This window comes from Poromitra crassiceps (genome assembly GCF_964638095.1).
Source record: "Poromitra crassiceps genome assembly, chromosome: 26".
NCBI lineage: Eukaryota > Metazoa > Chordata > Actinopteri > Beryciformes > Melamphaidae > Poromitra > Poromitra crassiceps.
In genome coordinates, this window is record NC_139640.1 from 6,334,574 (window position 1) to 6,358,368 (window position 23,795).

Below are 23,795 nucleotides of genomic sequence, written 5' to 3' on the forward strand. Positions count from 1 at the left end.
ATTATTATTATTATTATTATTATTATTATTATTATCCCCCCCCCCCCCCCCCCCCGGGGGGACCACATTTTTAGGTGGACAAAATGTCCCCATGTCCCCCTGCTTCCGGCGCCCGTGTTTACATGTATCAATACAACCTTTATTTCGAAAGTTTGAACCGGATGCTGTATGCATTGTGTTTGACTTGACATTGTAGACTTTTACTACGGAAGTTGAGGAGCAGACAGTAGCGTAGCGAGGCTTGTTGTCTAGAAGTGAGAATCTGCAAAGAAACATTACATCAGTGGTAACGTTACCTGTCTGCGAGCTAAGCTGAAGGGTGAGTAGAGTTCCATTCACATGTTACTAACGGGTTAGTTACCGCTAACTAGCGGTTTAGACTTGTTGCGTTTAACTGCGTCCACCAGGCCAGTCACAGTGTTTAGTAATAATTACAGGATGCCCATCACAGATAGGCTACACGACGTTCTTATTAAACACACATTAAACTCCTTTTCAAAACGATCGGTTTAATGCTGCCCTGACACACCCAGCAGAGCAGGATCAAGCTCTTACTTTAATACATAATATTGCTACTATTATCATATAAATTAGCTAGTTTCAACTTTGATCATTGTTTCGAAACACACGCGCTCACACACACACACACACACACACACACACACACACACACACACACACACACACACACACACACACACACACACACACACAAACCACACACAGGGCGTTGCGCATCACTTTGGTCCACAACGTTAGATGTTATTGGAATAATCTGCTGTTTGTTTGATTAATCTGATGCCGAGTTGACCAGAAGACACTACCGCTTCATAAGCAGCCTCCCCGGGCTCTGCAGTGTGTGCCCGTTCGCCGACCAGCCAGGACACTTTAAACTGACTGATTTTCTGAACAGAGTTTGGCGTAGCCGCCTTATCTACGCACAAGACAACGGAACACACGTTTATATTGTCCATCTGCAGAGTAGCCTACTGACTGACTGTCCATCACCGTTATTATGAGTAATCACGACTACAAACAGTATAAATGACGTTTATTATCTTTTGCATTTTAGGCCTACTTATTTTCGCTGCTACTTTCACTTTCGTTTTTTCCCCCCATCCAGATGATGAAATGGCAGAAATCCCCGTACTTTATGTTTAAAAACTAGGCCCGCAACTAACGATTATTTTCCATTGATGATTAATCTTTTTTATTATCGTATTTTATTTTCTCGATTCATCGACGTTTGGTCTATAAAATGTCACAAAATGGTGAACAATGTCGACCAGTGTTTCCCAAAGCCCCAGATGGTGTCCTCAAATGACTTGTGTTGTCCACAACCCAAACATATTCTTTTTACTGTCATAGAGGAGTAAAGAAACCAGAAAATATCCACTTTTAACAAGCTGGAATCAGAGAAAATGTTTTCTTCTTAAAAAAATTACTCAACCGATTTGAGTTGAGAAATAATCGATTAATCTTTGCAGCTATATTCTAAATATATAACATCATTGTAGATTTCATGATTTGAAATAAATGTTTATTTTGGATAAACCTGCAGAGATCAGCAATGTTGTCCACAGTTCACATTATAAAACTGTTTCCACTGGACAGTGTATATCTTGAATGTAATCTACTTACAAATATATTCCTTAAATACCAGATACCATACAAATATCTTAAAATCTCTTCTGAACATTGGCCAACACAATGGGGAAATTTATGAAGCCAGTCCTGAAATTTCATTCTCTCGAAAGGCCGGAGGGGGCGTGCGTCACGGTCCGGAAGTGACGACACGTACATTGGCTCCAATTTAAAAATGAGCCAACTTCTCTCTCGGTCTGTGTCTTAAATAAACATTTTCCCAATGAGTTTATGGTCTGAATAAACAATTTCAAGTCTTTTTCATGCTCTCATGGGCTCCGTTTTCTAAATTATGGTCCCATTTCGCGTAAAAGAGGCGATAAAAAAGAGCGAGGTTTCCTTGATTGACACCAGCCACAGCAAACCAGATGATCCCAACCACAGCACAGCCAGTTGCCAAGGCAGGCTAGCTAGCCTAGCAACGTAGCCATAGATTAAAAGTAAACTACCAGAAACAGCATTGTCCTTATGATCTTTTAATGATGTTAGGGGGCACGGTGGCTCAGTGGTAGAGCTGTCGCCTCGCAGTCAGAAGGTCCTGAGTTCGATTCTCGCCTGGGACACTGTGAGCGCTGTGGTTGTGTTCCCCCCCATATCTTCAGTGCCTACTGCCCAGGTGGGGGGGTATCTCGTCGTAAGGGCCTTTCTGTCTGTGTGGAGTTTGCATGTTCTCCCCGTGCTCCCCCAGGGGGTTCCTCCGTATATAACCGCCCCCCCCATTAAAAACATGCAGAAGAGTGACGACAACATCCGAAGTTGGTCCCCGGGCGCTGTATGAGAAAAGCGACCACTGCTCCTGGCCTGCCCCCCGGAGGAAAGGACAAGCCAGGATGGGTTAAATGCAGAGGACAAATTTCACCGGCCACCGTCAGTCAGCATGTGTGTGTTTGTGGCCGTCTGTGCATGTGTTGATGTGTGATCGTGTGACAATAAAGACGGGCTTGTCCGTCTGAAATCGTGTTTTTAATCGTGTTTTTTAGACACACGTAACAGTATAGATCCCCGTTATGAGGTCAGTTTATCAAAGTAACACCTATATCGAAATCGGATTTTAGTGGACGGGTAGCGACCATACAAGCCGGGGCTTCAGAGCTGATCACCTGGACACATTTAGGGTGAAACTATCTGATAAACTGGTCTGTGCAGCTCTGTGGTGATTAGCTAATGTCTTCATAGCATTGTGATTATGATTTAATGCATTATGGAAGATAAATGTTGGTTTAACATAATGAAAATAATTCCCTACCAAACATGTAAAGTGACGCTTCTGGGCAGTAGACCATTTGGGCATAACGTTATGTAATGTGACATGAGATCACCACATTTCAATAAATATAACGTTTTTGCACATTTGAATGCTGCTGGTCGTTTGTTTAATGCTGTATATATTGGACATTTAAAGCTGATACACAATTGTGTTGAGATAATTCCGCAAAGCTCAGTTAAAAATATAACGTGTAACACTTTACACAATCAAATGTAACTTTTTCACAGCAATACTGTACAGTCCAGCCCACCATGGTATGGGAAAGGAACCATTGTTTGAATTTTATCGAAATATATTTACATGGTGTAGCATGTAATGCAGTCTGTTAAGATACTCTAAACAAGCTAGATACTCTGTGACACAGAAAGGCAGACGAGCTAGCAGCAGGGATCTTGTCACCCTGATTTCAGATAAACTCGTCTGTCTAGCTAGACAATATTACTGTACCATAATACCACAAGCTAAAGGCAGCATACACCAATGGAAGGCTGGGTAGCATTAGCTAACATCATCCAGGCTATACAGTAACATTAAGCTATTATAAAGTTATGAAACGCAGATTCAGACGTTACAATATGACACAATATGAGCCAGTTAGCCTAGCTAGAGAGAGTAATTTCAGACCACCAGATATCACCATATTTCATTTCAATAAATATAAAGCATTCGTTGATTGAAGCAGACTGCTGGGTCGGTTGTTTCTCCGTCGTCATGTCCTCTGCTCCAATCTTCGGTTCGTAGTTCGTGTTCACTCGACATCAACAATCTTTATATCACATCTGATCATTTTATCCAACCTGCCTCTGACCAGACAACTAATGGATCGTTCTGCGCGATCATATTTGCGACATTCAGATACATGATAATATACAACAAGGCTATCTTTGTTGGCAATGTTTATTGACAAAAGCATTAAAGCTAGGGGTGGGCGGGACTACTCGGGTACTCGAGTACTCGTTGATAACGTCGGTACTCGAGTAACGTTTCCGCTGTTCGGGTACTCGCCCCACTCCCCACCCCTATAAAAATGGTCTAAATCTACGCATGCATCTTCATGTGGATCTGGCAGCATGAACTGCACGGGCGTCAAGTCAGCCAGAATGTACAAGTACGTCAGCCGCTTTGTTGCTTTCAAAATAAAACGCTTATTGTAACGTAACCTTATTTATTTTGAGTAATGCGTTAGGGCTGTGAATCTTCACTGGCCTCACGATTCGATTACGATTCAGAGGGCTACGATTCGATTCGAGTACGATTCTCGATGCATCTCGATGCATCTTAAATCGATGCATCACTTTTTTCCGCAATACATGATTTATTTTTTCTCACTTTCTTTTTTCTCACTGTGTGGCTACTTTTAAAATAAAAGTGCATTTGGAATTGCATTGTATTCTGATCCATAATTAAAATAAACAACTGCATGTACTTCCATTATATTTTATTTGATTATTAAAAAAAAAGAAAAAAGAATTATAATCGATTTTTGACATTTGTGAATCGATGCAGAATCGTGCACGTCCGCATCGCGATGCATCTTATAATCGATTATTTTTGACACCCCTATAATGCGTTACAGCCACAGTTTCACGCCATATAACATCACAAGTTTTTTGATACAAGGTTTGCTGCTTTGTTCATTGAAATACCCCTTTCTCTCATTATATTAACTGTCAATGCTTCTGAATCATTATGCAAAATGTATGTTTTTATTATGGGATGTACTGTATGGTCTCCTCTGCCTGCAGATCCAACATGGCCACGCCTGCAGAAACTGTTTATTGCCCAACCACCGCCCCCGACACCAAAAAACCCGTCGCCTGGTTTGTGGTTCCCACACTGATTCTGACTAAACTGAGGTTTCTGGTGAAACTGGCTGAAGTGGTGAGTGAAACAAACACACTATTATTGTTTTCTTTTTGTTCTGTGTCAAAGAGCTAAAACGCTTCAGCTCAGAGGTTTGTGAGACAGTGTTTCTCTGCCATTGTCCGACCAGACCCCCTTGAAAGAATCAAAATGTGTTTATTTGATGTTATTTGCCTAATTTATAAGCGTTTGATTTGAGCTCAGTTTTAGCCGGGTCTTACGTCTGTAGTGCGTCTGTGTTGTACAGATGAGCCTGCTGTGTGTGAGCGTTCAGGACTCTCATGCCTCGGGACGTTTGATTGACGTTATGAATTTAGAGAAGTCTATAAACACTTTACAATAATGGTACATTAATGAATGAATGAATGAACAGTTAACTAATCGCCTCGCAGTTGGAAGGTCCTGGGTTCGATTCTCGCAGGGGGAAACTGTGAGCGCTGTGGTTGTGTTCCCCCCCCATATCTTCAGTGCCTACTGCCCAGGTGGGGTATCTCGTCGTAAGGGCCTTTCTCTCTGTGTGGAGTTTGCATGTTCTCCCCATACCCCCCCCAGGGGGTTCCTCCGTATATAACCCCCCCACTAAAAACATGCAGAAGATCGTCATCGTCATCCGACCAGTGACGACAACATCCGAAGTTGGTCCCCGGGGCCCTGTACGCGAAAGCGACCACTGCTCCTGGCCTGCCCCCCGGAGGAAAGGACATGCCTGGATGGGTTAAAATGCAGTAAAATTTTTCGTTCTAGTTTCAGCTGTTCACTTCCCAGCTTTTGTTGAAAATAGGTTGTTTTCCATAAACAGCATGTTATGCTAATGAGGTCTGATTAGCTGGCGATTCTTGAAGGCCTGCCCTCCTCTTAGCGCCGATTGCTCGATTTCAGACATACGTAGAATCTGACTGACTGTACCAGTGGGCGCGTTTTATAGTTGGTGTCACTCACCATAAATACAACAAAATATCACATCCTAGGTCCCTGTACTGGCCGGACACTACGGGTCGGTGCCCTGGGTGTTTTGGGCCGGCCAGGGTGGGGAGAGGCAGCTTGGCACAACACCGTCACAACTTTTTCAAAAGCAATCTACTGTTACCTCACTGCACCACAAACCTGTATGGCCGGGAATGATGTAGTCTAATAAAACCATGACAAACGAATTCTCATTTTTAAATCAAGGTGTGTTTTTTCTGCATGTAGGCTATAGTTGAAAATCAACATGGCATTCCGAGGAGAGAAGAGTGTGTGCAGACGTGAGGAGAGTGACATCCATGCCGTGCGTAAATGTATCCAAGCAAGGATTTCCTGCACTGCACGGATATGTGGAGTCTGTCTGCGCTCAGGCGTACGTCTGGCGTAGTGGGGTTGTTTGTGCTGGAACGCCTATTTTGGAACGGGCAACGCCCAAACCTCTCTTTGCGCTCGGCACATACCGACGGTATCTTCCCCACAGCGCTAAATGACACTTGCGCGAGACACATGATAGGCTAGAGGCCCACCGACACGCCTGGGCCGCGCCTACACCTGTGTCTGTGCTTAGACCCCAGCGCAAAACTGGACGGTGGGGGCAGACGATAGCTTAAGACGCAGGGAAGATGGCAATAAGAGGCGCGCAAACGCAGGGCAAACGACAGCGCCGTACAACGATAGGACCCGTAGTTGTTTGACGATAATGCTCGAGCTGTAAACAAGGCTATCTCGGTGAGTACTCAACCAATTTGAAAAAATTATGTCACGATGAGTCCCTTAGACACATATGGCCCATTTCCACCGCAGGTAGTAGCGCGATCCCGCTCTGCTCGACTCGATAAATGGTCTCATTCCACCGGTAAAAACTGTCCCAGCCCGGGTTGAGTTGGGGTTGAGTCATGCTACTTTTCGTACCTGCCTCGTCGGGGTTCTAGGGCTGCGAACCCGGTACCATACGGTGACGTGAAAACATTGTTGACGACTGATTGGTCAGGCAGAATCGTGTTTACTCTGTCTATCTACTGACTGTCAATGCAATGCTGCATACCAGTTTAGTGGGCTTACCTTCTCTTCTGTTATGTATATTTCCATCAGTCATTTGTGTTGCTGCCTTCGCCTCTGGTGAAATAAAATCGTGGCGGTGGTTTCAATTGTTTTGAGAGAGAAAAAAGTCCGCTGCTCAGGAAGCCTTTGTAGTTGAGTGCAGCGCTCCGCTAGGCCGCAGGCGGGTCTTTGGTGAAGCCGCGGTCTTGCCTGGTGAGAGGCCGCGGGGTACAGGCTTCACTCTGTAGCGCCTCTCCCGTCCCTCGCGCAGCGCATGCCTGTGAGTTTGACTAACTACAAAGTGATATCCATTCTCCTGGCCGATTGTCACATTCGCCCATGTACACTGTAGGTCATTTAGAGGCACCAGTATTTCATAAACAGTTTAAAAGTTCTGTGGATGGATTTAATTGTAACGTTATGTTATAGCCTACTTCGGCTATAGGCGGAGGACAGATATGCGGTCGCTATGACGACCAGCTGTGGGCGGGGGCAGATGATCGGCGGTCGAGGCAGAACATCCATCGGGCCGAAACGAGTAGAGCCGAGTGGTGACGAGCTGTGCAGGGCAGTAAAATGTGGTGGAAATGAGCCAATACAGTGTGGAAAAAGGCTTCAGGTTGAAAAAAAAAACACGAAATTCTCCTTTAACGAGTAGGGCGAGCGACGCCGCTGACCCGGGTTTGACTGGACTAATCCAGCAGCTTTTCAGGAAGTCGCAGACGGAGAAGTGAAACTGCTGCGGACATGACAGTTTGCTTCTTCTCTGTGACGGCCTGCGTTCTGAACAAAGCTGCAGTCGGCACATTATATCCTTACTCCCGCCCGCTGTGTCGCAACAGTCCTGCGGGGGCTGGGGGAGTTTGCTGGGTTGTAGGAGGTAACATGTAGGATTTCCGAAGATCCTGGGCTCCCCCCCAGTCTGACCGCCTGTGTTAGTCAGCTGTCCACCACCTGTGACACATCTGATCTGTCTTCCTCTTTTCGAAACACGAAGAAGATCCCTAAGCGTGTGTGTCGACGTAGCAGCCGTCAGTGTCTTCCTGGCGTGGAGAAAGCGCTGGCTGCAGCGCTTTCTGTGAGGAGAAACAGATGATAACGCCTGAGTGCTAGCTTACCAGCTTACCAGCCGCACTAACCACCTGGTTAACGCGACGCTACCACTAACGTTACTAACAGTGTAGGGGGTAACTCATTACAAAAGTAATATATTACATGTAATATTTTACTTTTAGCAGTAACTCTAAGTAATAACTAATAACTTATTACAATAGGATTTCAATAATATTATACCAGTTACTTTGTCAAGTAACACAAGTAGGGATGTCCGATATTATCGGCCTACAGATATTATCGGCCGATATTAGCATAAAAAAATCGATATCGGAAAATATCGGTATCGGTTTTCATGCCGATATATATATATATATATATTATTTTTTTTTTAAATACAGGGGGAGTCTCACTGAGAGCAATGCTCTCTTTTTCAGGAGCGCCCTGTTCACATTCACACACACATTCATACCTGGAAGCTGACCAGTACAACCACAGTCTGATCTGCTGGCCACTGATCAGCTCCACTGGAGCGGTTGGGGTTAGGGGCCTTGCTCAAGGGCACCTCAGTGGTGGTAATGAGGGAGGGGCAAGCGCTGCCTTTTCACTTTCCCCACCCAGATTTATCCTGCCGGTCCCGGGGATTGAACCGACAACCTTCTGGTCACAAGCTCGCTTCTCTAACACTTACAACTTTAACACAACATGCATATTATATATTAAACTCTTCAGCTACATTAAGCTACATTATGTAACTTGTTACGTGAAATTTTGGTGGAAAAAAAGCCCGCTTATATCGGTATCGGTTGATATCGGTATCGGAAATTAAGAGTTGGACATTATCGGATATCGGATATCGGTAAAAAAGCCAATATCGAACATCCCTAAACACAAGTTACAAATTGAGTTACTTTTTTTTAATCAAAGCACATATTTAAATAAAGATATAACCATTTTGTGTGTTTTTATGCAAATAACCGCTATAGATAAGAATAACAGAGGAAAAAGATAACATTTAGAATTTTGGATGAATTACACTGACTTCAGATGGTATACATTATTTTTCGGGATGGTTCCGGGGCGGCGATGTCATTCTGCTACTGCAGTTATTTTGGTGAAAGTAATGCAAAAGTAGTTTAATAAGTAATGAGTTAGTCTACACAGACAGTAATATTGTAAAGTAACTTATTAGAAGATGAATGAAATGTTGAAGTAAGTAGGCTACACTGAGCCATGTTTTGACCACATTTCTTGACCCATGTGGTAAACTCCTTTTTTAGTCATTTCAAGTCATGTGCTGTGTTGAAACAGATCGAGGCCTGTTTACACTCAATACAAACAGGATTGGCGATTCTATCCATGTGCTGCTAAAACCTGGGTTGTGCTACAACCCAGGTTTTACGAGTGAGAACGAGAGCTCTCACTACCCAGCCTTGCTGCGTCGATGCGTCGTTGCGCAGGTGGGCTGGAAGATGGAGTGATTTGGCTTGGGGAAATGAGCGGACGTGACGTGTCACGTTGGAAGGTTTGTGGGTGGCCGGTCATTTTTGGAGCAAAATGATATTCTTCCAGTTGGCTGCTGTGAGCAGCGAAATGGCACTAGTGAGAGCTCTCGTTCTCACTCGTAAAACCTGGGTTGTAGCACAACCCTAACGTTTTCACGGAATTGTCAGTCCTGATCTGATGTTAGTTTTTTCAGAGATGTCCTGTACTAGCACTGCAACAGGAAGTGAGCTGGGGTTCGATTTAGAATGTTTTTGTTGTCAAGTTAAAACCGTCCATAGCATTTTATGCTTAAAGGTATCCAAAGGAGTTTTCTGTGTAAAGGTGCGTTCACACCGAGATATTTATTTTTCGCTCTGTCGCTCAAGTCAACCCTTTGGAATCGCTCTGTCGCTCTGTTTAAATCGCTCATCAACAGGCACACATAATGACGGACATGTGGGGGCTATAACGTTACGCAATGTCATGCTGTTTGTCCACTACGAGCCACCGTCATTGTTTACAAGCTAAGCCTATCAGCGTGCTCCTAATGCGAGCTCCATACCGGTAGGACAGACTTCACTTCATGTCAGCTGTCAGCCTGTCAATCAGCTGTCAATGTGGTTTGTTGCCACACAATAAACCAGCGGTTTGTCCCAAGCCAGTGGGATCCTTGACTCGCTCTCACACAGCAGCTAATCAGCGTTGAACAGCGAGCGACTGATGCCAGCGTATTTTCGCTCGAGTTGGGATATTTCATCTCGGACGACGAGCGAATCTTCTCCCTATCGCTCTGTCTCTGCCGCTCGGACGCCCAGCGATTTTTCTCCCAGGCGAATATACGCTCAATCGCTCGTTTGCATTGACTTTGTATGTAAACTCGACGCCAGCGAAAAACTTTAATAGGTCGGTGTGAACGCACCTTAAGCAACTCATTTTGTATAGATATCATATAGCCGATAAAGATACATTTCCCGTTATCAGCCGATAATTTATCAGTTGGATATACTATATCGTGCATCCCTGAATAAAACGCTGAGATGGTCAGAACTAGGGCTGCTCGATAAATCGATTTTGAATCGTAATCGAATTAATTAATTAGGACGATGTTAAAAAAATAAAAAACGATTTTTTTTTTAACTAGGGTAATTACGGCTCTATGGCGGCTCTCTCTCATGTACGCATACTGCTACTCTTCCCTTCTCCCCGCTGTAAAGTCTCTCTGGAGGCTGTGACTACTGCTGGCTACTAGACGGCAGCAATGAACTTATTTCAACAGCTCCCAAATCACAGTGTGTGAGCACTGAGCAGCGTGTTGCACTGCGGGCTGTGCAAGATAAGGATTACCACAACACAGACACGCGCGCGCACACACGAACAAAGACGTTATCACCGGATGCTGAAATATTGCCTTTTGTTCACATAGCAACACGTGAGGCCACCGAGTAACGTTAGGACTCACCTCCAAAAGCGCAAATCCACCAGTGTCAAGTGACTGCAGCTTAGCAAGCAACAGCCAGGAAGTTAGGCATAGCAAGTTAGGCTAAAACAGGAAGTTGGGTTGTTCTGCCTTCAGAGTAAAAGCGTAATTTGTCACTTATGAAAAAAAGAGGGGAAAAAAGCTCTGCAAGGCAACCAATTTTGAGAGAAGTATAATAGTATAAAAAAAATCGAAAATCGAGTTTTGAGAGAAAAAATCGTCAATTTAATTTTTAGGCAAAATCGAACAGCCCTAGTCAGAACAACTAATGGATGTACAGTAGTAGGTTGCTACCTTCAGCTCACGTCTCTGTCTTGTCTGTCTTCTCTGTCTTTTCTGTCTTCTCTGTCTTGTCTGTCTTCTCTGCCTTCTCTGTCTTGTCTGCTCTTCATGAAGCACAGAGAGGAGACAAACTAGCACGACAGCAAGCACATATATTAGGCAAATACCATCAACATATTTGGATTTTTTCAGGGGGGTGGCAGGTCCCGTTGGGGGGGGCGGGGGGCTCCATCTACCCCCAAGGCACTACATGCCATGCGAGTCATGTGACTGGAGAACAGACTTGCTCCCAAACAGAGTTAGCAAGTTAGCATCAGGGCGCTAAAATCTATTAAAGGAGGAATCTTTAACCACGCCTCTTCAACGTTTCAAATACTGTGTGGGTGTGGGTGTGGGGGTGTGGGTGTGTGTGTGTGTGTGTGTGTGTGTGTGTGTGTGTGTGTGTGTGTGTGTGTGTGTGTGTGTGTGTGTGTGTGTGTGTGTGTGTGTGTGTGTGAAAAATGACTGTCTGCCTTAAAATAGTTTGGCGGGTGTGGGGGTGTGATGCTGAAGACGACCGACACATTGAACATATTCTGGTTTTTGCCCTCTTCCTGAAAAAGACAATATAGGTTGAGGCCACGTCTCGTCATAGACGCTGGTTTAGCTGGCTCAGCCTGGCTGGGGGCGTGGTCAGGATGGGGTAAAAACCCCCGTTCTATCCATTCAGCAAAGTTAGAATTTAGCTGATAGCCCAGCCTAGGCAGACACGATCGGGGATTTAACCACCGCAGTAAACGCACATCTGAGCAGACGTCTTGTGTTCTGCTCTAGAACCCCCAAACCTGTAGTTTAGAGCCACAGCACCGTCTTTTGGTGAGTCAGCCCATGAGATATATGGGCGGTTTTACCCCACTCGCGCGCCAGCCGTTTAACATTTTGTGGGCGTTCCCAGACATGCGGACTGTCTCTATACTTACTGTACTCTCTGCTGTAGTTGTTTTGCTTGTCCAATCCACAGAGGTGTGACACAGTTTAGCTCCTCCCTCCACTGACAGCAGGGCCGTCAGGTTAGATATTCAAATGAATACGCAAATGAGCTATGATGGCATCTGGTGACTTTCTGAGCTGTAGTCACTTTCGCTGGAACAGAATTGGCAACAGAGCCACACACACGCACGCACACACACACGCGCACACACACACACACACACGCACACACACACACACACACATCGGGGGGCGGCTGTGGCTCAGGAGGTAGAGTGTGTCGTCAACCAACCTGAAGGTCGGCGGTTCGATCCCCGGCTCCTCCAGTCCGCATGTCGAAGTGTCCTTGGGCAAGACACTGAACCCCAAATTGCTCCCGAGGGCTGTGGAATGGAATGTAGGCACATTGTTAAGCGCTTTGGATAAAAGCGCTATATAAATGCAGTCAATTTACCATTTACTATTTTACACCACCGCTCCAGCCTGTTTTACTAGTTATTGTGTGTTGACGTCAGATTTCCGCCTTGTGACTTTACACAGAAAACATCATGTTTGACACACGCACACGCACGCACGCGCGCACACACACACACACACACACACACACACACACACACACACACAGTAAAGCTCTTACAGCTGTAACTTACTACGCGGGGTAGTTAGTGTGTGTGTGTGTGTGTGTGTGTGTGCAGCTGGCGATGATATTGGCTGGCAGTGCTCTGACTTCCAGCCGTGGGCGTTCCCGGTTGCGAAAATATAAAAGAAATCACATAAACTTAAAGTATAGATAGATCAGATCACGGTATACAAGCTTTGATAACACTGATTATTGTAGTAAAATGACATGATGGCTGTGCATGCTCAATAAGCGATATCAGCATAGCAAGTATTCATTGTTATAATAGGCTACAGTTGGTCAGTGCTCAAAAGCAGGCAGGAACAGGTTGGTCAAGTGAAAGTGGATCCTTGGATTTAGAGTCAACCACAAAGCATTTTAAGCGACCTGTATTCCTGTGAAAGTGAGTGATTCAAATGAATAAACAACTGACCTCGGGCTCATTTAACTTGACAAGACGCATTTACATCAGAAATAAGTTGAAAGCAGTGATTGATAATCGATGAAATCTAATAATGACGTTTTTCTGCAAATTGCATCATTGGGAGGTTGATTCTGGCACTCACTATTAGAGGTGGTCAATATATCGATGTTATATCAATATAATAAAAAAAAACACGATTTCAGACGGACAAGCCCGTCTTTATTGTCACACGGTTACACATCAACACATGCACGGAGGGCCACAAACACACACATGCTGACGGTGGCCGGTGAAATTTGTCCTCTGCATTTAACCCATCCTGGCTTTGTCCTTTCCTCCGGGGGGGCAGGCCAGGAGCAGTGGTCGCTTTTCTCGTACAGCGCCCGGGGACCGACTTCGGATGTTGTCGTCACTGGTCGGATGACGATGACGATCTGATCTTCTGCATGTTTTTAATGGGGGGGGGGGGGGGGTTATATACGGAGGAACCCCCCTGGGGGAGCACGGGGAGAACATGCAACCTCCACACAGACAGAAAGGCCCTTACGACGAGATACCCCACCTGGGCAGTGGGCACTGAAGATATGGGGGGGAACACAACCACAGCGCTCAGTGTTCCAGGCGAGAATCGAACTCAGGACCTTCTGACTGCGAGGCGACAGCTCTACCACTGAGCCACCGTGCCCCCATCTCATAGCACAATATTGTGCTATGAGACTAGATATTGTCTTAGATGTTGGATATGGTAATATGGTGATACGGCATAAATGTTGTCTTTTCCTGGTTTTAAAGGCTGCATTACAGTAAGTGAAGTGTAGGCTAGTGACATTTTAAAGTTAGAATGTCATAACTCGCTCACTTTTTCATGTATGCACCGAGACGTCACAAAATGTTTGCTCGTGGAAATTTGTTTTGAAGTCATGGAAAAGTCGTGGAAATCCATTGGTCAAAATGTGTATGAATGAACCCTGTGAAATATGATTTGTGCTCCATATGGCCCAGCCCATGTTTCAATGTTATTGTGGCATCTGCTGCCTGTGCTTCCTGTTGGGCAGAAGAACACAGCAGCAGCAGCGTCTGCTCCAGCAGGAAGTGGTTCCTTCCTGCGTGCGCTGAGTCATCGCCTTGTGCTGCTGGCTTTTCAAGGACCCTAAGAAGGAAGGATAAGACATCACAGCGTTCAGATTTTGCATAGAGAGCCGCAGGGATGACGTATTTTTGTAGGCAGAATGCGGAAGTCCCGAACTTCCTGGTTCTTCACTGTTTCTGTCTATGGGATTTTTGAATGGGTTTTTGCCGCGATGCTTCAAATACGGTCTCTGGGCAACGCAAGATTAATCAAACGCGAAACCAGAGTTCCGTCGGATAATCTTCACACATGAGGACCACTTTCGTGAGTTTTGTAGCGTAAATGCGAGCCCTAGAAGTAAAATGCTCGAGCTAAGCTAATCCAGAACTACACACTGTCGCATAGGCTTCCACGTCACGTCAGCACTCAACCTGGACTGTTGTTGATGTGTGCACTGATTACCCCGGGCTGAACGGGGCTCAACCAGGTGAGGGAAAGAGAATTTCCGTGTTCGCCCTTTGAAGTGGTGACGTTATTGACGTATATATCGGCATCGACTCAAAAGTGTAGTCTCATTTAGCCGTTTGCTAGCTAGCCGTTATTTTAACGGCACGTAAAAGCTTCAAAACTCATAAAAGTGGTCTTCATGTGTGAAGATGATATTACTAAACACTGGTTCGCGTTTGATTAAGCCAGCGTTGCTCAGAGACATTATTAGAAACATCGCGCCAAAAACCCATTCAAAACTCCCATAGGCGAAAACTGTGAAGAACCAGGGCTGTTGGCATCGATGATTTCCGGACTCGTTACTGCGGCTCTCTATTGGGGCCACACTTTGTGGCCAGTTCTATTGACGTGAATGGGGGGGGTGGGGGTGGGGGACCGGCAGGGTAAGTGTCCCACTGTAAACCATCATATCTGTGACGTTTCACCTTGGATTTGACTTTGATTGATTTAGGGATGTATTATTGTGTTTGTGTTTCATAATGTATGTTTTTAATCGACTTTCAATAAAGCTGATTGATTGAAAAATGCTTCCACCGGATTAAGGAAAAGACATTATATGATGTTGACTAATGGTTTTCTATGTAAATGTGCATCTTTGTTTTCCTCATTATTGCTCTCCAAAATAATCCTGGCTCTGCCCAGCAGCTCAAATGAAGTCCCTGTTTGGTCCAAAATAGAGCTAGATTAGCTAAACTACCTCATGATACATGACCGAACAGGGCATCAGTCAACATCACATAATGTTAAAGTTTTCTTTCTCGTGGAAGCATTTTTCAATCCAAGGTGAAACGACACAGATAATGATGGTTTATAGTGGGACTTACCCCCATTCACTTTAATAGAACTGTCCCCAATGCAAGATGCCAACGCTGTGAACAGAGTGATGTCTCCTCCTTCTTTTTTAGGCTCCTTGTGGCTTTTTCGGAAACAGCCGCACCCCTCCAGATCTGTCCACGTGCATCAGATCCTGTCTGCTGGCTGAAGTGGTTCATGCTCAACAATGACTCTGATGTTTGATATTTATTTATTTATTTATTTAGAAGAAGTGATATTTCTCATAGGCGATCAGTAGGGATGGGCATCGAATTTTCGAATAATCGTTGTTATTATCAAGGTCGACTTTTATTATTGAAAGTCGAAATTCGAAAAAAAAAGTATATATATATTTTTTTTGTGAGTGAAATGTTGCATTGTCTCCCCTGATTCTAAGTATAGTCGAATCGCTTGGTTTGAGCAAGTAAAACAATTTTTATAAGCATTTTAAGCAAGGTTTATGGAAAAATGAATGGCGGATGAAATCCCATGAAGAGGGAGAGGGGGTGACTTTGGCACCCCTTTGGCACTCAGACCTGAGCCTACTAAATATTTAATGAACCACTCATGATTGTCAAAACTGTTTTTTATTTTCGAAAATGTCAATGTCATGTTACATGTTCTTTACTTCAGTGGTGCAATGCTTGTTTGAGCTAAAAATCCACAGCAGAAGCTTTTTCTATTAATTAATAAAGCCTTAGACTTAGAATCAGGGGAGACAATGCAACATTTCACTCACCCAAATTTTTTTTTTTTTTTTTTTTAAATGTTCTTTACATTTTTATTTTTATTTTCGAATTTCGATTAAAAGTCGACTTTGGCCAGCGAATTTCGAATAGTGTTTTTGCTAGAAATGCCCATCCCTAGCAATCAGTGATCGGTGCACCACTAATAAACTAAACATCTGCATCAAACATGGACAGGAGGGCACTTGCTGGAGACCAGGTTCCATTCAAAAATTTGACAATTTGACATTTCCTTGATAATCGGCAGAAACACCTGCCAGAACAAAACTGAACATCCTTCCTGGATTTTTGGTGTCTTCTGATCAATCCGACTCCAAATAAACCTCCATGCTGTAGCAGTCAGCACTTGCCCTCATGTAGCTTACTAGGCTAACAAATGCTATTAGCTTTGAGTTTAGTTTACTGGATTCAGTGAATTGGCGTCATATTATGGGAAAATATGAACGCGTTCTCTTTCCAACGTGTCTTCAGCGGAGTCTCCTGTGAGGTTCTGGTGACATCATTGACCGTATATGGAGCTGGAGGAATATCCCTTCAGGTAGCATAGCCGCCCCTCTTCTTTACCACTGTCTTGGGTCCTAACGCACAATAGACGGCTAACAATCTGCCTGACGAAAAAATAATGAGTGAGTCCATATTTTCTATAACAATATAATTGTTAGGTAGTCAGTGTTTCCCCGACCATTCTACAGGCCTGACTCCCCTGCCAGGCCAGAAAAAAAAGAAAAAAGAAATTTGATTTGTTTTTCTGCTCTCCGCAAAATTTCAATAAACCTTTATGGCATATTATTACAATACAACAATACTGGTGTTGACAGTAATAGAAGATGCCAAATCATTCAAAACAATAAGCATTTTGCTTTTAGGAGCATCGTGCCAGCGTGCAGCGCTGTTCCAAAACGTGTCAACGTGTGTCGTTGCCTGGGAAACGCACATCCCATAATACAACTGTTTCGCATGGCATCCCATAATAGTATGATGATACTTGGGATGCCGTTGCGAACATAGATGTGAACAGGTTAGCGAAAAGTACGTTTCAAAATCCCTCCAGGCCTGAACATTTTTCAAGGGGAAACACTGGGTAGGGCCCAGAGCAAATATTTGCACCGGGGGGCATGGCAATAACGTTACGCCACTGCCAGCAGCGCTTCATTTGAACAAAATATACTTTTACATGTGGTTCCCACTAAACTAACTAACTAACTAACTACTAAATTTTCCCACTGCAGTTTGGTGGAAGATGACGGGTGAACGCAAATGATGAGCGCTTTTCTGCTCTGTGTTGAAGTTTTTTTGGGTAACACTTGAGCGTGCATATGACAACTGACATAAAGTAAAGTCCCAACGATTGTCACACACCTGAGTGTGCGAAATGTGTTCTCCGCATTTGACCCATCCCCTGGGGGAGCGGTGAGCGGCAGCAGCGCCGCGCTCGGGAATCATTTGGTGATCTAACCCCGCCAATTCCAACCCTTTGATGCTGAGTGCCAAGCAGGGAGGCAAATGGGTCCCATTTTTATAGTCTCTGGTATGACTCGGCCGGGGATCGAACTCACAACCTCCCAGTCTCAGGGCGGACACTCAGACCACAAGGCCACTGAGCTGGCATGACACTGTCATAACCGTCACCTGTGTGTGACTGATTCAGCTTACTTGCCACTGATGCACACTGAAGAAGGGCACTTGCCCGAAACGTATGTGCAAAGGCAATACAAATTTATTTATTTTTATTTTTATTTATTATGTTATTGGAGTGCTGTCCTGCATCAATTCCCTGCTGTGATATGTTTTGGAGGATTCAGCACAAATAGAAACTTTTGAGGGTTGAGCATGTTTTTTGGTACTGTCATAACCATGACATGACACCTGTCATGAACATGAAGGTTATGAATGTTTATGACCGTTGTCATTAAGTGTCATAAGGTCAATTATGCCATTATTAATGCGATGTTGACATTGTTTGAGATGTCTTCCTTATGACAACTTCATCGGTGTATGAATGTCTCTGTGTGAATGGGTGAATGTACCTACTCATTGTAAAGCGCTTTGGATAAAAGTGCTATTTAAACGCAGGCCATTTAGCATTATTGTGATGACGTGGACATGATGTTACTGTGGTGACGTGGACATGTTACTGTGACGACCTGGACATGTGACACGTCCTGTGATGACGTGATGTCTCTGCGTTCTCAGCTGCTGTCGTTGGTGGCGTTCCTCCTGGAGGAGGTGGTGCTGACCTGCATCAGCTGTGGTCCTCTGTACTACTTTGAGTTCATTAGCTGCACGGCCTTCCTCTTCACCCTGCTCCTCGTCATCCTCCTCTCCACGCACCTGCACAGCAAGGTTGGCATCGCCTGGTGGCCCACCCTGGTACGTATTGCCTGTGTGTGTGTGTGAGTGTGAGTGTGTGTTTTATCCATGTATGTATTCAAATGCTTTTTCACTAGGGCTGTGTATTAGCAAGAATCTGCGGATATGAAAATTTCATGCCATCAGTGATGTGAAAAAAGAGTCCCGCACACTGTTAAATTGCAATCAAATTTGTTTTAATGTGACGTTTCGGTCACCGACCTTTTTCAAACAAACATTTAGCAGAGGTGAGAAACCCAGCTTAAATAGGGGCTGGCTGTTTAGTTGCAGCCAATCCGAGCTCCCCACGGAGACTGGTGTTCAGATCTGACAATGATCAAGACAATTAACTCGTTGAGTGCCAGCCACTTTTGGAGAACGGACGCTCCCAGTGCCAGAGTTTCAGAGCGTTTTCAGTGATTTCTCGAGGCCCACAGAATATTGTGTGATATTACTATGTAAACACTGAACACGCACAAAGAACGATGAGACTCTATTCTATCATCTGCAAAAAAAAGTTTATTGATCCCATTTTCCGTTCTTTAGTTATGAGCCGGAGAAGATAGCTTGATTCATCCAAAAACAGCAATTTTTTTCTAGAAGCTGAGATAATGGGCCTTTTGTGAAATTAAACATTTCAAGCACATCACTGACTCTGAAGCTAATCTTTTCTAATGTAGTCACACCTCAAAAATAATTTCCTTCAATAAAACAGTGAAGGCCAGGGAATTTTGTTTGGCAGAATAATATTTTTTAGCTACAACCAGCAGCGCTGGCCCCTGCGTGCGCTGCTGGTTGCAGCTTCTTGCTGGTCTTGATTTGCTGCTGGTGGGCATCGGATATTCTGGCTTGCGTTTGTCAATCCTGTCCTGCTGCCTGGGTCTGTCTGGGTGTTGTGTGCTGCTCTGCGTGCCCTCCCCCCCCCCCCGCCCCGCCTCGCCTCAACTGCACACTCCTCCTCCTGTCTGTGGTGGCTCTCTGCTGAGTTTGCTGTGCGCACAGTGAAGGGTGCGCGACATCCAGCTTTTTTACAGCGTTCCGCGTGTGTTTGTCACCGGCAACCATGCTTCCAGTTGAGAATAATAACAACTCCACGGCTGATCATGCCGATGTGCTGTCGCAACCGACACGGAGCGGCTCAATTGTGGGAGCAGATTGGCTGCTGCAGGCACAGCTGCAGTAACGTGCTTCAGCATATCGATGCATACGGATGCGATGCGATTTCCGTTTCCATAACGACTTCTTCTTTGTTTTTTCCTTGCCTTTCTGTTATGTGGAGAGCACTGTCGCCACCTAAGGGTTCTGTAAAATAGGTTAGACACATTCAATAGCTCCCATATTGTAAGAGGCGATGTAAGAGGCTTAGATCGACACCCTCCCGTCAAAAAACGCAATTGACGACAATCGTCGTCTTTGGCACTCTACGTCACTATTTGAATTGACGACAGCTGTCGTCATTGGCACTCAATGAGTTAACTAAAAGGTACAACACTGAGTGATATGTAGCCTACAAATATGAACATTTTACAAATACACTTCAATAGGTAAATAAGTTAATAAGGTGAAGCTCCACAGGGAAATAGACGAAAAGGCATATTTTAATAGATATGGGAGTGAGGATAATACAGTAGCCTACATGCTTTGAATTCCTTAGTTTTAGCTATGCAAAGCGGTTGAGAGATGTGTTTAAATCGAGAACGTTACTGTGACTGACAGCTGCAACGCTATCAACAATGTGACCACGCAACCGCAATGACGCTGATAGAAAGACACGTGGACATTTCATTTCAGGCTATTTTAATACAATTGCAAATATTGGTAACGTTACGCTTTTGGTACATTGTCTGGTTCCCAGCTCTGCCTAACGTTACTTAGCTAGCTCTTCCTAGCTAACGTTAGCTGCCTGCTATAGTCAATACACTGCTGATATGTAACGTTGCATAGCCAAATGCTAGCCGTCTCGGATTCACGAGCCCTTATCACACTGCAAGATCGGCTAAAGTGGCTGCACGCAACATAAACGTTATCAATCACAATAAAACGGTACCCACACAATGTTGTTATCCAAGATATGGGTACCATGGCATTCCCAAATATTGCGCGCGTAGTTTCCAATACCGAGCCCATGTGCCGACGAGCCGATACTCAAAATTGTAAACTGCAGCAGCTGTGTTTGAGCTAAAAACGTCAGTACTGGCATGAGAATACGCAATTTTGCTAGGTTGCTTAACAAATTTCTTATTTGTGTACTTTCCGCAGACTAGATGCCTTGAGGCACATTGCTGCCTCTACAGGTCGGAAGTAGTATATCGTCCATTTTCCTCAAAATGGGGCTATAATTTAGAAAACAGAGGGCGTGAGAGCATGAAAAAGACTTGAAATTGTTTTTTCAGACCATAAAACTCATTTGGAAAGTGTTTATTTAAAGGTCCCAATTCGTGCAGCTGTAACCTCTTAAAAACGTGTGTCTCTGGTCCATAAAACATGATTCTGGATTAATCTGTCGAAAATATAGCAACCCCGTTTGTTGTGACGGAGTTCTCACTTCCTCATCTCGTCGCTTCCAAAGAATGGCCTGTTTCTATAATATATTCAGAACTAACAGTTCCCATTGGCCGCTGAGGGAGAGCCCGCCCCAGGCTCCCAGCGGCCAATCAAATTAGCGTCTGTGGACCAGCACGCTAGGTTGCGAGTTATCGTTAACTTAACGGTACTACTAGGGATGTCCCGATCACCTTTTTTTGCCCCCGAGTCCGAGTCCGAGTCATATGATTTTGAGTATCTGCCGATACCGAGTCCCGATCCGATATTTCTGCAATGCATTGCAGAAATAGTTGGGACAACAAGTTGAGACAACTTGGATGCTTTTCCCCCCTTTTCTTCTAAGTGTTTAAGTGTTTTTATTTTAACCAACCAATATGACATCTTTGTACGGCTCTTTTATCACAACCACAACTCAGTTAGTGCAGCATTGGTTTTAAACCAAGTAAACAAAATAAAATATCTTTACAGCTTATCAATGGTGCAGCACAAAATAACAAAATAAAAAATATGACACAGACTGTTTTTTCACTACAAACTCACCATGTTGAAATCTAGCAATTTGAGGTGAAAGGTTGTATGGTGAAAACACATAACACATAAAATGGAGTCGTTTTAGAATCAGTAAATAGGTATATTTTGTAAGATAAAAACTGACTCTGAGAGAGAAATTACCTAGGCTATCTCTGGACACGGCTGGTAGTATTCATTTGCATGCTGCCTAATTTCATTTCACTGGCTAATGTCTGCTATTGTTTCGAGTTTCGGCCATTGAGCCACATCAATAGAATCAGGCATGGAGGTTCTCCACTGTCTGCAGCCAGGTACTCTTCTTGAGCATGCTTGCTAAATGGGGGCGGGGTGCAGCGGTGCAGCTCTGTTTACAAGTTAGACAACATGGAGACACTGAGGACAGTCTGTGTGGATTTAAAATGTTTGAAACTTTATCTGTGAGACGAGTGCAGTCCGGCCACTTCTGACACCATGGAGGAACGACAGATTTTATTCACAAGACCGACGGAATGCCGACAACAAAAAGATGTTCGTTATGGGAACTTTACTGCAGGCAGTGCACTTCTGGCTTTTCTTCCTAGTCCGACTCCTAGGTGAGTTTAATCATGATCCCTAACTAACGTTACGTCTTGTTTCTGTTTTAGCCACTGTGCGACCATCTAGTTATGGTTGGACATGTGTTTTTGTATGTTTTATCGCGTTCTGATCAGTTCTGATGTGTGGCTAGTCGAACACTAAACAAAGAGTATGGAAGGAAAGAAGTGACAATAGTAAGAGAACCGCGGCCATTTTGGCGCCGCAAACAACAGGACAATAGCACAGAGAGGTTTGTTGCGCCCCAAAATGGCCAATCTCTTGTGCGCTGTTGCAACGGATTAGTTCTCTTCTTATCAATGCTCACTCGTCACTCCCCACTACTAAAGTTAAAACTGCGTGTGTTGCTGCGCAAGAGGGCTCGTGTTTACGATGAATATGACAAATTGCAATGATAAAATAAATGACAGATTGTTTATTTGGATGACTGAAATGTGAGAATTGGCATATTTGTTTTGTGACGTTTTTATACATAAAAATCCGATCTCTTCCCCCCGATTCCGGATCAGTTGAAAATCACGTGATCGGCCCCGATTTCCGATCACGTGATCGGATCGGGACATCCCTAGGTACTACGCTAAAGAGGACATCTCAAAATGCCTAGACTTACCGAATGCACCTCTGCAGTTGCTGGATCACGTACAGTTGGCGTCACTCCAGCTAGAAGTGTTAATTTTGTGGCTATAGACTAAATGGTGCAGGTAGCTTGTGTGAGACAGACCCGCGCAGTATGCAGGAGGAAGCTAGTGACGTCCCAATTCCCCCAGATTCCCCTCTGGGCAAACGACGCGTTTGGGGGTGTGGCTTGGAGGAGACTGCAGGGGGACGCTGGATAGGGACAAATCCAACTGTGGCAGTTCTGAGCGTGTGACCACTCATTACAGGGAGGGCTGACAGCAGTATATATGCATTTACAAGTAAAAACAGCTTTTGCACGGAATGGGACCTTTAAGACGTAGACCGAGAGAGAAGTTGGCTCGTTTCCCATAGAGTTGAATGCATGTTCCCGGGGAGTGCTATACAAACTGCGCCCCCCACTGGCCATTTGAAAGAATGCAATTTGCGCATAGGCTTCAAAAAGAGGGAGGCTGAATTGGGCGCTGGGTTAGACCCGTTATATTTGATTTCCTGTCATTTTAATATCATTTGTGGACTCAAATAGAGCAATGGACTGTGTCTCCTCTGCAGGACCTGGCCTATACAAGTGTCATGGCCGTCCTCTTCCTCCTGGCCTCCATCGTCTTCGGTGTAGACAACGGCAAGAGCTCTCTGGAGCACGCTGCTGTGGTGAGAGAGTAACACACACACACACACACACACAGCTCGAGCACGCTGCTGTGGTGAGCTCTCTCTCTCTCTCTCTCTCTCTCTCACTACTTCACATTCTACTCATACACCATTCATGACTTGCAGGCAGAGGTCAGAGGTCAAGAGTCACTTTATACACTATTGCAGGAATGAGTCCTAAAACCCAGATGTTTGCGCTTCCTGGTTCCGTCTCAATGTCAGTGGGTGTTGTTGTTTGAGGATTTTGGTTCCATGTCTGAAATAAGCTCTGTGGTTAACATGGTTAACA

The 23,795-nt window shown here is 44.6% G+C and overlaps 1 protein-coding gene across 1 annotated transcript; it reads left to right on the top strand.

Annotated features, from left to right (window-relative positions):
• Positions 1 to 206: 206 nt before the first annotated feature.
• On the top strand, positions 207 to 23,518 carry cmtm6 (CKLF-like MARVEL transmembrane domain containing 6; the record flags this gene model as incomplete). Its single annotated transcript, XM_083661468.1, has 4 exons — positions 207 to 319; positions 4,657 to 4,792; positions 18,416 to 18,592; positions 23,408 to 23,518. Exons 2-4 carry the CDS (start codon positions 4,664 to 4,666, stop codon positions 23,516 to 23,518), a joined length of 417 nt encoding a protein of 138 aa, XP_083517594.1. The 5' UTR covers positions 207 to 319; positions 4,657 to 4,663.
• Positions 23,519 to 23,795: the final 277 nt, after the last annotated feature.